General features: G+C 44.2%; 1 protein-coding gene across 2 annotated transcripts in view; it reads left to right on the plus strand.

The window, feature by feature from the left end:
• Window positions 1-518: 518 nt before the first annotated feature.
• Window positions 519-14,246, plus strand: part of LOC149870892 (E3 ISG15--protein ligase HERC5-like) — a 53,117-nt gene continuing 39,389 nt past the window's right edge. For both annotated transcript variants that reach the window (XM_090037053.1, XM_090037055.1), the window contains exons 1-7: window positions 519-1,095; window positions 3,830-3,962; window positions 6,038-6,114; window positions 7,816-8,037; window positions 9,593-9,684; window positions 11,306-11,436; window positions 12,764-12,921. In XM_090037053.1, coding sequence (XP_089893179.1) covers window positions 792-1,095; window positions 3,830-3,962; window positions 6,038-6,114; window positions 7,816-8,037; window positions 9,593-9,684; window positions 11,306-11,436; window positions 12,764-12,921 — 1,117 coding nt within the window. In that variant the 5' untranslated portion in view covers window positions 519-791. The remainder of the gene's footprint in view (window positions 1,096-3,829; window positions 3,963-6,037; window positions 6,115-7,815; window positions 8,038-9,592; window positions 9,685-11,305; window positions 11,437-12,763; window positions 12,922-14,246) is intronic.

The raw sequence follows: 14,246 nt of genomic DNA on the forward strand, positions 1-14,246 counted from the left end.
GAATGAAAACCCAGAAACTGCACCAAATGCTTGGAAACAACACTTTCCTTATGGTTGGTTGCATTTACTGAAAGGACCCAGGAGAAAAAACAATACTGGAGAAAAGCAATACAGCTGTCCCATTCAATTCAGACAGGGGGATCAGCAAGGCTTTGCTGACACCACCTGGTTCAACCAGTTGTTACCAGGCCAGATCTGGCTGTATCCGCTCAGCCGGGCAGCTGGTGAAGAAACCCAGCTGCAGAGCAGCAGTGAGGCTCTGCAGTGCCTTGGAATGGGCTGATGGCTGCCTCTGTTATCCTTGACGTTCCCGGGTATGCCTTTTGCCTGACTTCAGACTAACGTGGTTAACCACCTCACACTGTCTGTCATGCGCAAATTTTGCTTTCCCTTCTCCCTCCTCCTGGGGAAAGCCCAGTTTCAGTTTCCTGCAAGGACACGCCTCCTGCCTGCTTCCTCCTCCAGAGCAAGGAGGAGCCTCCCCCTTCAGCTGAGCAGTATTTACATTTGTTGCCAGCTGGAGGAGGAGAGGCAGCATCACCCAGAGCTTCAGTGGCACTGGCAGAGCCTGTCAAAACTCACAGCTGCTGCTAACTCTTTCCTGCATGTTCTTGAAGCTTGTCTCATCCCAGTTCCTTGCTCAAACACGAACTGGGAGACAGGAGGATTGTATCCAGACCTGACTCTACTGGACTCTGCGGGGTTTGCCATCTGCATAGGTTAAAGCAGACCGTCTGTCCCAGATCCCTGCCTGACTCAGGTTAGGTCACAGTGAAGACAAGAATATCAGGATGCCTAAGAAAATGCCAAGGGACTGCCAGACCCCCAGGCATCACAGCAAGAGGAAAAGGGGTTTGTTGTCGCCTCTGCCACCGCTGCCGCCACTACCCCCACCAGCTGCACCATCTTCATCATCCTTGCCTTCATTGTTTTTTTTCCCAGTGCAACGGTGCCATCCCAGTCTCTTCAAAAAGTGTGCACAAGAAATCCGGCAGATACACTGCAAACAGGACTACTTTGCAGTAGTGGAGAAAAATGGGAGTGTTCTCATCTTTGACCAAGGAGATGAACGCCAGGGTCATCCCAGGAAACCTAGTGAGTATGTTTTTGGGGCAGATCTTAAGGGAGGGGGAAATGAAATTGTTCCACTGATGTCATCAAATCACGCTGATCTGAACTAGCCATGAAAGTTTCCCTCTATGGTTGTTAGATGCCCAGATCTATCCCAGTGAGAGTTAAGTAGCTGCCCCCGGTGTGATATTCTTCCTAAGTCTACACTTTTTACATTGAGTTACTCTTCCTTTTCAAATTAAATTGATCTCAGGATCAAGGGGATTCAGACTGATCTTCACAGAAGTCTTTGGGTGACTTTTCTACTCCTGCTGTTTCAGGTCCAGTTCTCTGACATCTGTGTCACCAGAACAGTTTCCTTTCTGTGTGGAAACACTCCAGTTTCAGTTTCCATTCTAGAGAAAGCAGAATGCGACCCAGGGAAAACACAGGGTGACTGGCTCAGGGGAGACCCAAGTCCAGACTCCTCCTCCTGATACAACACCTGATACAACACCAGAACTTTCCAGGCTCCTAACACGGCCCCAGCCAACCTACAATATCAATAGCACCTTTGTTTCCAGCCCCCCACACCCCCTGCAAGGAATGTAGTGGAATGTAGCACAAAGTAATTATATTTTATAGACTGATTTTGAAAGGTGCTGAGCACTTGGCTCTTTCTGCAAGTGCTGTTTTGCCTGAAAGTCAGACCACCAGATTAATGCATGTGAAAAAGACCTTGCAGATGTTCACATTTCCATCCTACCAATTCTGCTGGCTCTTTCACTTGTGTGCACGTCCACTTACACAAGGGGAAATATATTAATCAATGTCACAATTGCATTCAGGCTGGCTCTCCAGTTTGGATACACAACAAGCTTTCACCCAAGCATGCACCCAAGGCACCCCTTGTTAGACTTCAGGTGTCCCTCAGAATAAAAACTAGTCAGCTCATTCATTCCCTTTTTCTACTAGCAGAGCATGCACATGACCAAGTAAGTGGTTTTACATCTTCATAAAGAAGAGTGTAGAATGAAGGCAATAATTAGAGCCACATGAACACAAAAGCAGGATGCAATTTTATTGGGCCTGTAAATCAGAGTAAATAAAAGAAAATCATAGTTTTGTGCAGGGCCTCAGCGTAAGCAGGCCCTGCACAGCCAAGCTCCAAGGGCCACCAGGGAGAAGTCACTTTTGCAAAGGCATCCAGTGTCTGGCAGAGCAGAATGTCCCTCATGCAGCGCCTTACCCCACCCATGCGCAGCCCAGCATCTCTACAGCAGCCATTGCAATGGCAGCAGCAGCAGTAGGATCTGTTATGGTCCCTGTGTTGCTGAGCACAGCACCCTGAGACTGCTTCTGGTGCCCCCTCCCACTGCCCACAGGGACATGTAGTCTACTGTAGGCTTGGGCCATTGGTGTGGTGTAGGGACCAGACTATGCTCACCAGGGTGCTCTAGGCATACGGCTGTAATTATCTGCTACAACAACCAAAAAAAGCCAATAGCCAATAACATTATTTCTCCTTTCACTGGTGCCAGTCCAATAGCCAACTGATATATTGGTGCACCCATAGTTGTGTTGAATTAAAAAAATCGTGGTTCGTTTCTCGGGAGGTGGAAAAAAACTTTCAGCTTCAGACACACTTTATTAGCAATACAAAAGGTATATATTTGCAAATAGGGTCAGAGGGAGAAGACAAAAGATCAAATCCCTCTGCCCCCGAGCATAATCATTAGCAGGCTTTTATCCCCTCTCTCCTGACCACGTGTGCAGAAGGAGGAATTTTTACAACTCATTTCCGGTTCATACAAACATATATGTAAACATGTCGCTTCATACGTCCCATGTGCATTATAATTAACTACTTAAGTATGCGGGGCGGGTAGGCTTAATATGCATTAGGTTATCATGCGTGCGTGGATGGGACTCAAGATTACTCAAGGTTCAACCTGAAGGCAAAAATGGCATTTGCTCTTATCTTAGCCTTAGGAATGTGGGGTCATAAAAGAAAGTGTGATTTAGTGTGACAAAGAGATAGTAAATTTGCAGGACAGAGAGGGAGTGATGCCTTAGTACAAAGGGCCTTTTGGTGGCTTTTCCCTTCAATTTCCACCCCCCCCCCCTTCCCTCTCCCATTAAGGAGACAAGGATGGGTAGCAGCTGTGTTTTTTTTTTTTTTTTTCTAAATCTGCTATTGATAATGCATTTTTAATAATATTTCTAACAGTTGCAATGACGTTATGGCTTGAAACATTTCCTGCAGACCTGGGAACACCAACAAGAAAGCTTGTTGTGTATCCAAACTGGAGAGCCATCCTGAATGCAATTGTGACATTGATTAATATATTTCCCCTTGTCTAAGTGGACATGCACACAAGTGAAAGAGCCAGCAGAATTGGCTGGGGCTGTGTTAGGAGCCTGGAAAGTTCTGTCTGCAAAGCGTGTGGTTGCACTGGACCACAACCCCGACTCAACGTTAGACAAGGAAGGTGGGGCTATTACTGAACCCTAAGGTGGGTACCACTTCAGGTGCTTCACAGCTGTCTGTATTCTGTACCTACCTTTCTGCAGCACAGCCATATATATCTGTTTAGTGACTCACTGTTCAAGTTTATACTGAGACAGATTTTCATTCTGAGAGCATTAATATTTCGTGATTTTGCCAGGTATTAATATTATTTAGATTTAGATTTATATGCCACCCTATCCAGAAAGGCTCAGAGCCTTGTCCACTGTCTTAAAATGATGATAGTTTCTATCTCAATTTTCTTTGTAGGATATGTTAATTTAAGAAAGAATACGCGGGTGGATTGCTTGGACACTGAAGCTACCCATATGCTCATTCTCTCCTTGGAAGGCAAACTTTTTGAGCACAGTATTTCAACCACAACAAATAAGTCTGAAATAAGGTAGGGAACATGGGTGACTGGTGCCACCTTAGTTGTGGGGGCACATCATCCCACCAACCGGGGGGAGTTCCCTGCAGCCAATCTTGCTGCCTGGGGGGACACCTGCAGCCAATCCCGCGATGGCTGATCACTGCAGCCGCTTCTGGGAGCAGCTGCAGCGATTGGCTGGTGCTTGCAGGGGGACACTGCCTGCCCCCCCACCCCCCTGCCAATTGCCTAAGGGGTGAGTGCGGCTGGTCAGGGGGTTCACTGGCGCTCTCAGGGGGTGCACACCCTATGTGTTGCCACTGGTAGGGAATGTCTCACTGGATTGGAGTGAGGGTAAGGGTGGGGATAATGGTTGGATGGTGAGACCAGGGTTTGATGCAGACCAGAATCAGAGTGATCCAAGAGAAGGAGCTGGTCTAGAGCTAGTTTATGGCACAGAAGGTAAGGGTAAGTGGAGATCAGAAGAACAGTATGATGGGGTTATTGAGGGCTTCTAGGTCAGGCTATCTCTGCCCCTGTATGTCTGCCCAGGCAGGAGGGAGGAGGATGGAAGTGGGTAACCTGGCTCAGACAAAGGAGGACTGGCAGATGAGAGTTCTTCTTTATTATCTTTGTAGCCCTGAGGGATGCCAGGGGAGCAGATGTAGGCGGAGAGCTAGAGCTGAAGGAAAATCACTTAGAGTTGGGTGCCCGGGCATTTTCCCAAGCCTGGTGGTAGTGATGGGATGAAGGAAGAGTTTGAGGAAGAAGGTTCTGAGGAGAGGAGGAGCCCCTCACAGTTGCCTCTTGGGGTAGGCTGTGAGAGCAAAGCAGTTGTAGAGACAAGGACACATAATGGCAGAGAATGAAGCACTGGTTTATTTTCAGGTGTGTTCCCCTTCTGCCTAAGGGTCTTTGACAACAACAGAGTATTTTAGGAGAAGCTTTGTCTGTAACAGTGGCACTCACAGGGCCCCTCTACAGGCCAGAATATGCTCTGGGGCTTGGCACTGCCTCCTGCCCCCCTGCACACAGAGAATGGGTCTTGGGGACCCAACACTTCCCCCCCTCGCCCCCCACATGCCAGGATTGGGCCCTGGGGCCCAGCACCTCCCTCCCCCCTGTCCCCCCCCCTCCCACATCTCCACATTGGGATTGGCTCCTGGGACAGCACTGCCCCCACCTGGCTCTGCACATTGGTATTGGGCAGCAGATCCAGTGCACAACAGGGCTCAAGGCTTCCTGTGGGCTCATGGATTTGGCAGCAGGAGAGCAGCACTATTACACCCCTGCCACCAAACTGCTGGTGCCATGGGGAATCCCACGGGATGGATGACACAGCACATCTTATCTGTAGATTAGAGGTTGAGCACCCCGATCTATATCATTAACGCCCAGCCAGTGTTAATTCCTGTATGGTAGTGCACTGGGGACAGCTTTGTGGTTACAAGCAAGGCTCGCTTATTTTTCCTAAAATTGGCAGGAAAAGTAGAGTAGTCTGAGAGGTGTTTCTGTCACAAAGGAGGGAATAGGGTAGAATCCCCTTTGGAGCCTACAGACATTTCTTTTTAATCCAGAAAGAAATGGGGTATTTTGAGGACCATTCAAGCACTGGATCACATGCATTATCAAAGCACTGTATTCTGTCATGCTGAGTAGTAGAAAGTATGGGAGTTGTAGTCTGCGAATAGTCAGACTTTTCTGAGTGGGACAACTGAGAGGCCAGGAACTGAGGCCATATAAAGCATCTCCTTTTGTTGAACTGTGTTCTTGACTGAGCTACAGGAGGTCTGTAACTACAGTATCATTGTATGGTGTTGGTTTCTGTAACTGTGCCCATAGTAAAGTTTATATCGTTAAAGATCTGGGCCTCCGTTCATATATACACTGGTGCAAATTGGAGTCAGCTCAGTTGGACCACAACAATATGCAAAAGAAGAGTGGGGAATGTTAGAATTCGGCCATATTTTTCCAGTAGCTCTGGCGAGATGAGCTGAAAAACATAGAAAAGATTACAAATTGGATCCTTGGGCTGGCTCCTACGGAATTAAGACCAGGGTCCTTTATGTTGGATTCATAGTACTCTCTGTACTTTTTTCTCCTCTCAGACTATTGGAAGATTTAGTAAACAAGCCTATTGTTCAGATTGCATGTGGAGACCATCATTCTATGGCACTGTCTAAAGGTAAGCTCCTTCCTTAGTGCATTCTCTAAAATAAGTCACATTATTACATCCCTATCCTCAAAAGCAAGCCCTTTAAGTATCACCATTAGACAAGAACAAAATCATGGCATGGTGATCACTAAATGAGAAACTGTTTACAGGTCTTGAATGGAGAAGATGGTCTAATGATTAGATTATTAGGGTAGAATTTGAGAGACCTAGGTTCAGGACCAGATATTTAAAGGTATTTGCCCATCTGATTATTATCAAAATTATTGGGTAATAAATGACCAAATACCTTTTAAGTTGCTGAGCTTTTGTCAGCAGTTTCCTCATCTGTGAAATGCAGATATTGTATCTTCTGGAGGTGTTGCATCAATAAATAAATAATTGAATATGATACAGTTGTAACAGGGCTGTATAAGGGTCTAAGATGGCTACACTTCACCCATTTTGACATGTATGTATTAATCCGTGTATCTCAGGCTGTGCTGTTCTCTAACTGCACATGCTGGTTTCCTATGAATGACATGAGACAATGTTTTCCCATGAGATTAGGTTATTGTTTTACCACCTCTCACTAGATGTTTTCCTGTCATTTATTCCTGCCCGTGAAAGTATGAGAGGCCTCTTGTCGTGAGTGACTGGTGCCTGCTGAATCTAGAGAGGCACCCACTGAAGCCACCGATGGCAGAGGCCCTGTTGGGGGGGGCACCAGTCCTACCAACAGCATCAGTGTCAGCCGTCAGGGGGCACTGGCCACTCCAGGGAGGGCATGTGCACTCCCGTGCACCCCCTACCAGTAGCCTATGCCTCTTGTTCTGAATTCTACTCACTCTGTTTCTAACGAAGCAATGCCAGAAGCTTTTGCTTGAGCAAAGATTACAGGATTGGATCTTTAAGAGATAGCAAAAGACAGCTTGTCTTATAGATTGAGCATCAGGCTAGAAGTTAGGAGTTCCTCGTTTTATTCCCAACCCTGCCACTTTATGGCTAGGGACAGAAATTACACATAAATCAGTATAAGTGATCGGAAACCAGTTCAAATCTGTAACCCGACCGAAATTCAGTGCACATAAGTGGAGGTGTGTTTTAGTGTCCCCTGGCTTCTGGCTTGGCCCCCTACAGGCATGTGGCTGCATTTCCAGTATCTGTTCACTTGGTGCTTGCAGGTTAGTCTAAGCTGCATAGACTAAACCAAAGATTGAATCAATTCAGCCTTGGGCTTTTTGACTGTATCTAGCTTGTGCCATTGAGTAAATTACTTTCTCTTTCCATATGTGTAAAATGGGGATGATCAAGTTCTATGATGATTGCTTTCATCTCTGGTTGAGCTGTGTTACAAAGCACTGAGGATCAGGGAAATTTCTATTCATCACAACATGTAGGGTATAGTTTTTGATTTTCAGAATCAGAATCCAGCTAGTCCTGAATTTATTGTTGGTGCTTCTTTGCAACCTGATATCTTGTCCCTACATGGTAATATCATTTGATTGTTGACAGGTCTTGATGGAAGGTCATGATATGAAGAAAGGGGAGGCTGGACCCAATCAAGTGCCAAAGCTAAACTTACTGTTGGCACCTGATGGGTCTGGGAGCTAGGTTATCTCATTGTCATGTCTTATGTGGGCTCTGGATTCATGCTCACACACTTGGCATTTCAATAGATGGAAAACTTTATCTTTGAAACTGAGGTGTACTCATGGTTTTTTTTGTTTGAAGGAGGTGAGCTCTTTACCTGGGGAAACAATTCCCACGGCCAGCTCGGATCCGGAAGCCAGATCACATTCCTCAAGATGCCACAGCTGGTGAAGGACCTCCAGGGCATCCCTGTAGCTCAGATTGCTGCAGGAGGAGCTCACTGTCTTGTCCTATCCCTGTCAGGGGCTGTCTACTCATGGGGAAAGAACAGTTTTGGACAGCTGGGACTGGGGCACACAAAAGGTAAGGAAAGATTCACAAAAGCTTTTAAGTAAGATTTTGCCAACCTAGCTAGGAATATGAAACACTAGCAGAGCAATTATACCTGGAAACCGCAACCCCCACTGACTTTTGTGCATGTACAAGTTAGTCTAGGTCAGCTCCTGAATACGGAAGGAAGAGTTTGATGTTCAGCTTTGGAAGGGAAAATGAATCATTGGGCAGTTGGTTATGTGAGCTCATGAAGCCGTCAGGCCTGAGAGTCCTTTTCCATTATCCATCAGAGTACTGTAGATTGAGGAAGTCCACGTTATGCTATTCATCCTCCTTTAATTTTCTGTTCCATGACATGCCACCTTTCAGTATCCTGGCTATGTAGTCCAGAGAAGACAATAACGATAATGTCACAGAATAATGGATATTACTTTGAAGGGTCAGCCAGGAAAACTAAGTCCTAGGCTAGCTATCTGTAAATATAAAGTGAAAGGAAAACTAAAGACCAACCACCCCATTCCAATATGAACACAGAAAGCTGGGTTAATTGAGTATCATGTTATTCATATTATAAGCCAACTGTGTGTTTTCTGTTTCAATTTTAGGAAAAATGCTTTTCCCTAAATATAAATTGATAACTACAGATAAAGACTGCTATTGCCCTTACAAAATCCCATGGGAGAATCAGTTAACCAAAGAGAGGGCTTAAGGAGTTAAATGCACTAAAAATAGTAGAATAAAAACTGCTTTAAAAAGTTTTTGACAGTATTTTTTATGGCATGCACAAGCATATTGCAAGTATGCAAGTCAGGACTGTAGGGGGTCCGATTATAGGTTAATCCTGTGTATAAGTTTATATGGAGTGTGGGGGTTAATGCTTCTTTTGGAGGGAAAAATAAATAGCCTTCTAATCAGAACAATACAATATATATGACATGATTTTTTTTCAGAGGTACTCAATACCCACAAAACCCCACCAAAGTCAATGGGAACTGCAGGTGCTTAGCACCTTTGAAAATTAGGCCAAAAATGTAAGTGTCTGAGGGCACATCTACATGAGATGATACTGCACAGTGATTACTGCACATTTATTTAGTACTTGTATAATAAAGAACTAAATAAATGCTCATTTACCAGAGTTATTGTACAGTAGGGCTGGTGAACGCTTTTTTAGTAATGCTACTGTGCAGTAGCCTAATAATACTGTGCAGTAGTGTATTAGCACTGTTTGTGCTGTGATGCACTACTGTGTGATATTGTTTGGCTATTGTGGAATTAGTGTCTTGTGTATATGCATCCTAAGTATAGATTTTTGGAGCCTGCTTTGAGGCCCAAGTGTGAGAGTAGTAGCTCATGTTTTAGTCTCAGTTCTACCATGAATATATGGGCAAAACAGCTCAAAGGGTAGGACGGGGCACGTCATCTTCTAAGTCAGGGTGTACACCTTGTGAACAAACTAGCTATATTTCAAGAAAAATGCTATTAAAAAAGAGCAATAGCCAAGATGGTTGAAAGTCCTTTTCTAAAGCTTTACTTCCTCATAGCAACCTTGTCAGTCTATATTACCTGTTTGTTTTCTTTCTAGACATGGCTCTCCCTCAGTATATTACAGCCCTAGAACACAAGAAGACTGTGTTTGTCTCGTGTGGGGGTGAGCACTCTGCTGTTCTCTCAAAGGTTTGTCTGAATTTGAATTCATTCAGTTCTGCTCAGCCCAGGAAAAATGACATACCATATTCCTTCAAGAACAGTAAATTGTGTAAATTCTGCGTGTGCAAATATTTTGACTCACAATTTAAGAAAGAAGGCAAGCATCAAATAAAAAGTCATATATACAAATACAATTTTTATGGTGCTATACAAGCTTTTAATTTTTTTTTTTTAACAGCAGATACAGGCCATTTTTAGAAGACATAATTTTAAAAAGTGGATCTTGTTTTCAAAGAAATAAGGTATTAGCTGCTAGACTTTAGTATTTGTGCCATAGGATGGAACTACTTTCTTTCATGGGGGTTTTGAAGATGGCCTGTAAGAGTTGCTAAGTGAATTTTGCAAGATTAGTTACTCAAAATCTTGCACTCTGTGTGCAGAGTTTTGTTCTCATTCAGTGGTGGATGACAGAAGATGGAACTTTAAATCCAGGTTTGCAGGGTCTGGGGCAAAGTTAGTAAGATGCAATTAAGTACGCAGTGGGTGAGTTTACACATGTCTGTATGGTGCACCATACATGGTGTATGGTCTGCACCGTCATTTAGGGCTTTCTTTTCGAAGTCCTAAATGATGGCACAGTAACAGCCTGTACTGCGCCATGCTGGAGGCTTGCAGTTTTTTTTACTGCTGCATTGCCGTAGCAACATGCTATAATGGGGAAGCACATCACTACAGAGATGTAGATGAAGCATCATGGTTCGTGATCCCCAGCACTGTGTCACCATACCACAGTGTCCAGTGAGTGAGTCTACGTGTGCCATTATGGCACCTAAATAAACTGTGGAGCTTATTGCTCCCAAGTGAATTGCTCCTGGGTGCACTATTTGAATGTGCACCCAGAAGCAATTAACTCTGGAGCAGTAAGTTCCACAGTTTATCCAGGTACAGCATGGAGCCTGGGCAGAGCAGCTCCAGCTGGCAGGGGTCCAGGGATCAGCCTAGCAGTCTGGGGCTACTCCGCTAGGCTCATTGTGCTGCGTAAAACCAGCAGGCAGCCCCACACTGAGCACCCTCAGGCCTCAGACAGCTGGGCAGTATCTACACATGCTGCTGCAGAGTTTTTACATCAAGACAGGATAGTACAAATACTATCCTTCTGTGGAGTAAATTAGTTTGCTCCAGCCTAATAGCGGCACACATGTAGATGCCAAGATGTTTAATGTGCAGCTAATTAGTTAACTGTGCAGTAAACGTCTTATGTAGATGCACCCAATGCTGTCATAATATCTTTTACTCTTTGATTGCTTATGAATGGCTTCAGTGAATCAGAATAGCAACTTGTTTGCTATGTTTACTCACATGGATAAAATCCTTTAAGCAGTAAGAGTACTCTCTGGGCTAAAGTTAATCGCATATACAAGAAATGCAGGATCAGGCTTTGCATATACGGTGTTTCACCTATACTCATCACATAAGGTTATAGCATGTTATGTGTTACATGGATCAATGTGGGACTATTTACATGAGTAATGTTAAAAAAATTGCATATGCATTTTCAGGATCTGGCTTCTCTCTGTCAATGCCTTTCTTAGCATGTGCTTCTCTTTTGGGGCTACATGCCTCTGATGTTTGTTTGTACCTTTCCAAGGATGGATTGGTGTGCACCTTTGGAGCAGGAGGGCATGGGCAGCTTGGTCACAACTCCACCAGGAATGAGCTGACACCTCGACTTGTGGCTGAACTTTTTGGAGCACAAGTGTCTCAGATTGCATGTGGAGGGTAAGAAACCACCACTTCCTCTAAGGCTGAAAACAGCAATGAGATGCTTATGGGAAACATGGAAGGATGGTAGAAAAAGAAATCTCTGAGACTCATTGTTCAGATGCCTTGACTCTAGTGGATAGATAGAAAATTAGAAGCAGAGTAGATTGCAAGCAATAAAGAACAATGGAGAAGCAATGGACTGTAGTCTCTTAAACTGAAGAGGCAAATGTTGTTCTTTATTTCCTCATGTTCATTTTAGGCAGTACCTTCTGGATTTGATTACAGACCTGCTGTAACCTGGTTCCTTATATCTTTAATGGGGAATCAGACAGGTGAATTCCTCTGGAAAAGTAGCTGTCAGTGAGCATGTCTACATGCACTATTAATGCACATGAATAAACTGCAGAGCAAATTGCTCTGTAGTAAACTACTCCCAGGCACAGCATCTACATGTGTGTCCAAGTCAGGAGCAAATTATGTTGGGGAAAAGCAGTTTAGGTCAGGGCTGCTCCTGCCCTGCTCTGCCCCCTTGCAGCAGCCAGGGGGAGCTCCAGGCTCTGGCTGCAGCTGCCCAGGTGCCAGCCTGAGTCTGGCAGGGGCTCCGGGATCTGTCCCAGGCTATCAGGGGGCTCTAGGGTCAGCCTAGGGCTGCCAACCCTCTACGATTGCCCTAGAGTCTCCAGGACTTAGATATAAATCTCCAGGAGACCTCTGAGAGTCAACTGGGCAATAAATGATAGGTCATTTATTAAAATAAATATTAAATGCACAACCTATATCCAATGTATATAGTAATCCAGTGGGTTTTTAAAATAGTAATGTGCATTTGCTTTCCTGACATAAAGTCTACACACTGTAATCCGTAACTGATATATGGAAGCATGTGGGCATGCTCGCACTGTGTGTTGAGAGCATGCAGGTGTTCAGAAGCCTCCCGGAATAGTTTCAAACACAGTTGGCAACCCTAGATCAGCCCTGAGCTGGCAGGGGGCACAGGGGGTCAAGCCCATGTTCTGGGTGGTTCTGTCAGATGGCAGAGGAGTTGCCTGTGCCATGAGGCTCCTGCAACTGGCAGGAGTGTGGCCTCCTGCAGGCTGAGCTGAATGGAGCAATTTATTCCCAGATCAGGATCTAAGTGCATTGTTGCACAGTAAATTACTCCGCAGCGGGATAGTGCTTGTATCTACTCCAGCCTAGTAGGGGCACACATATAGACAGGTAACGTTTACTGCGCAGTTAATTAGTCTACTGCACAATAAACATCTCATGTAGGTGCACCCAGTGTTATCCTAACTAGCTCAACTTCACTTTCATATTTGATTTAGTTTCTTTCTTTGAACAGATGGCACACCCTCGTCTATGTCTCCTCCTTGGGAAAAATCTATGCATTTGGTTCCAGAGAAGAAGGGCAGCTGGGAAGCGGGGACAAGTCATCTCAGTTAATACCACTTCCCCTCAAGCTCCCTTTGAATGAGGAGAATGGTAGAAAACACAACCAGGGTAATTTACGTACTAGATCTTTGCAAGTTGCATTTCTTGGTTATGGATCCCAAGCAGGGAGGCTTGTGGGTTTGGGGATTTGGGTGGTTTGTTTTTGTTAAAAAGTACATTTTATTTAATGATGAGATGGAAATGAGTGGTTGAGAGAAGAGATTCCAGAGAAAAAGCTTCTTCTACAGTGTCAATAGCTTTTGAAATGGTTGAACCTTACATTCAAGGAAGAATACAATGGAAGAGAGTTTCTGGGGGATATTTAATCCCAGACCAAGTCAAAGTGCCTGACTACCAACTTCCTCACCTTGGGCAAACTCAAAGTAGTCACTCTTACTTCCAAAGGCAAAACTACCCTTCTTTTTCTCTGGTTGGTGTGCATTTTCCCTGATGACATGGGAAAACATTCCTACAGTTGCTTAGCAAAATGTCGTCTTCACCTCCCAGCCTGACCTCTGAGAGGTGTTGAGAAATCTGGCATCTCTGTATTTAGTTTATCCACCATTTATTCATCTTTGGACAATCTACTGCAAGTCATTTTTTTGCTTTTGTTCCATTGACTCCACTGAATTCTCTCACATACCCTTGCTCTAGCCTAATACAATTCTAAAAGGAGCACCACACCTTAAAGTTCACTCGCATTGTTATTTCTACTGCCATTCAACTAGATGTGCTGCAGGTGGGATTTTTTTAATTAAGTAAATTTAAAATTAGTATATATTATATTTTAAAAGTTGCATTTAAACCTACCCTATTCACTTTACCTATGAACCACTGGCGATGTTTAGTAATGTTAGAGAAGGTGAAACCAAGCAAGTAAAGAGCTATCTATTCAAGTACTAAACTCAATTTTAAGTTCTTGAACAGCAGAATCTGCTTAAGCCTAGACAGTTCTTGAGATCATTGCAACAGTTTTCACTGTCATTGTTCATTCTCAAAAATTTGTAGCTCTTCCAGACATCTGAGAAATGACCAGACATCTTGTGTGTTTTATTTAAATAGGAAATGTTGACAAAGAAAGATCTAAACATTTTTTTAAGTTGCCTTAGAAATAAAATACCACATCCAGTTAAGTCAGAAAAAATACATTAGATTTTGCTAACAATGGAGTCAAAATGTAAGTAACAAGTAAATATATGCCAAGTGAGAAACACCAGGCCTACAGCACAATAAAAGCAGTGCAGGAACACAACTCTAATATTAAACATAAACTAACACAAATTTGCCCATAACATTATAAAAGTCTAACTGGGAACTTGCACAGGGCTGTTAGTTTCACATGCTGCACTCTTGCAGAGGCTGAGTATACAGTATCCCATTGCTGCTTGTGGATT

This window comes from Crocodylus siamensis, chromosome 2 (genome assembly GCF_052110815.1).
Source record: "Crocodylus siamensis isolate JL-2025a chromosome 2, ASM5211081v1, whole genome shotgun sequence".
Taxonomy (NCBI): Eukaryota; Metazoa; Chordata; order Crocodylia; family Crocodylidae; genus Crocodylus; species Crocodylus siamensis.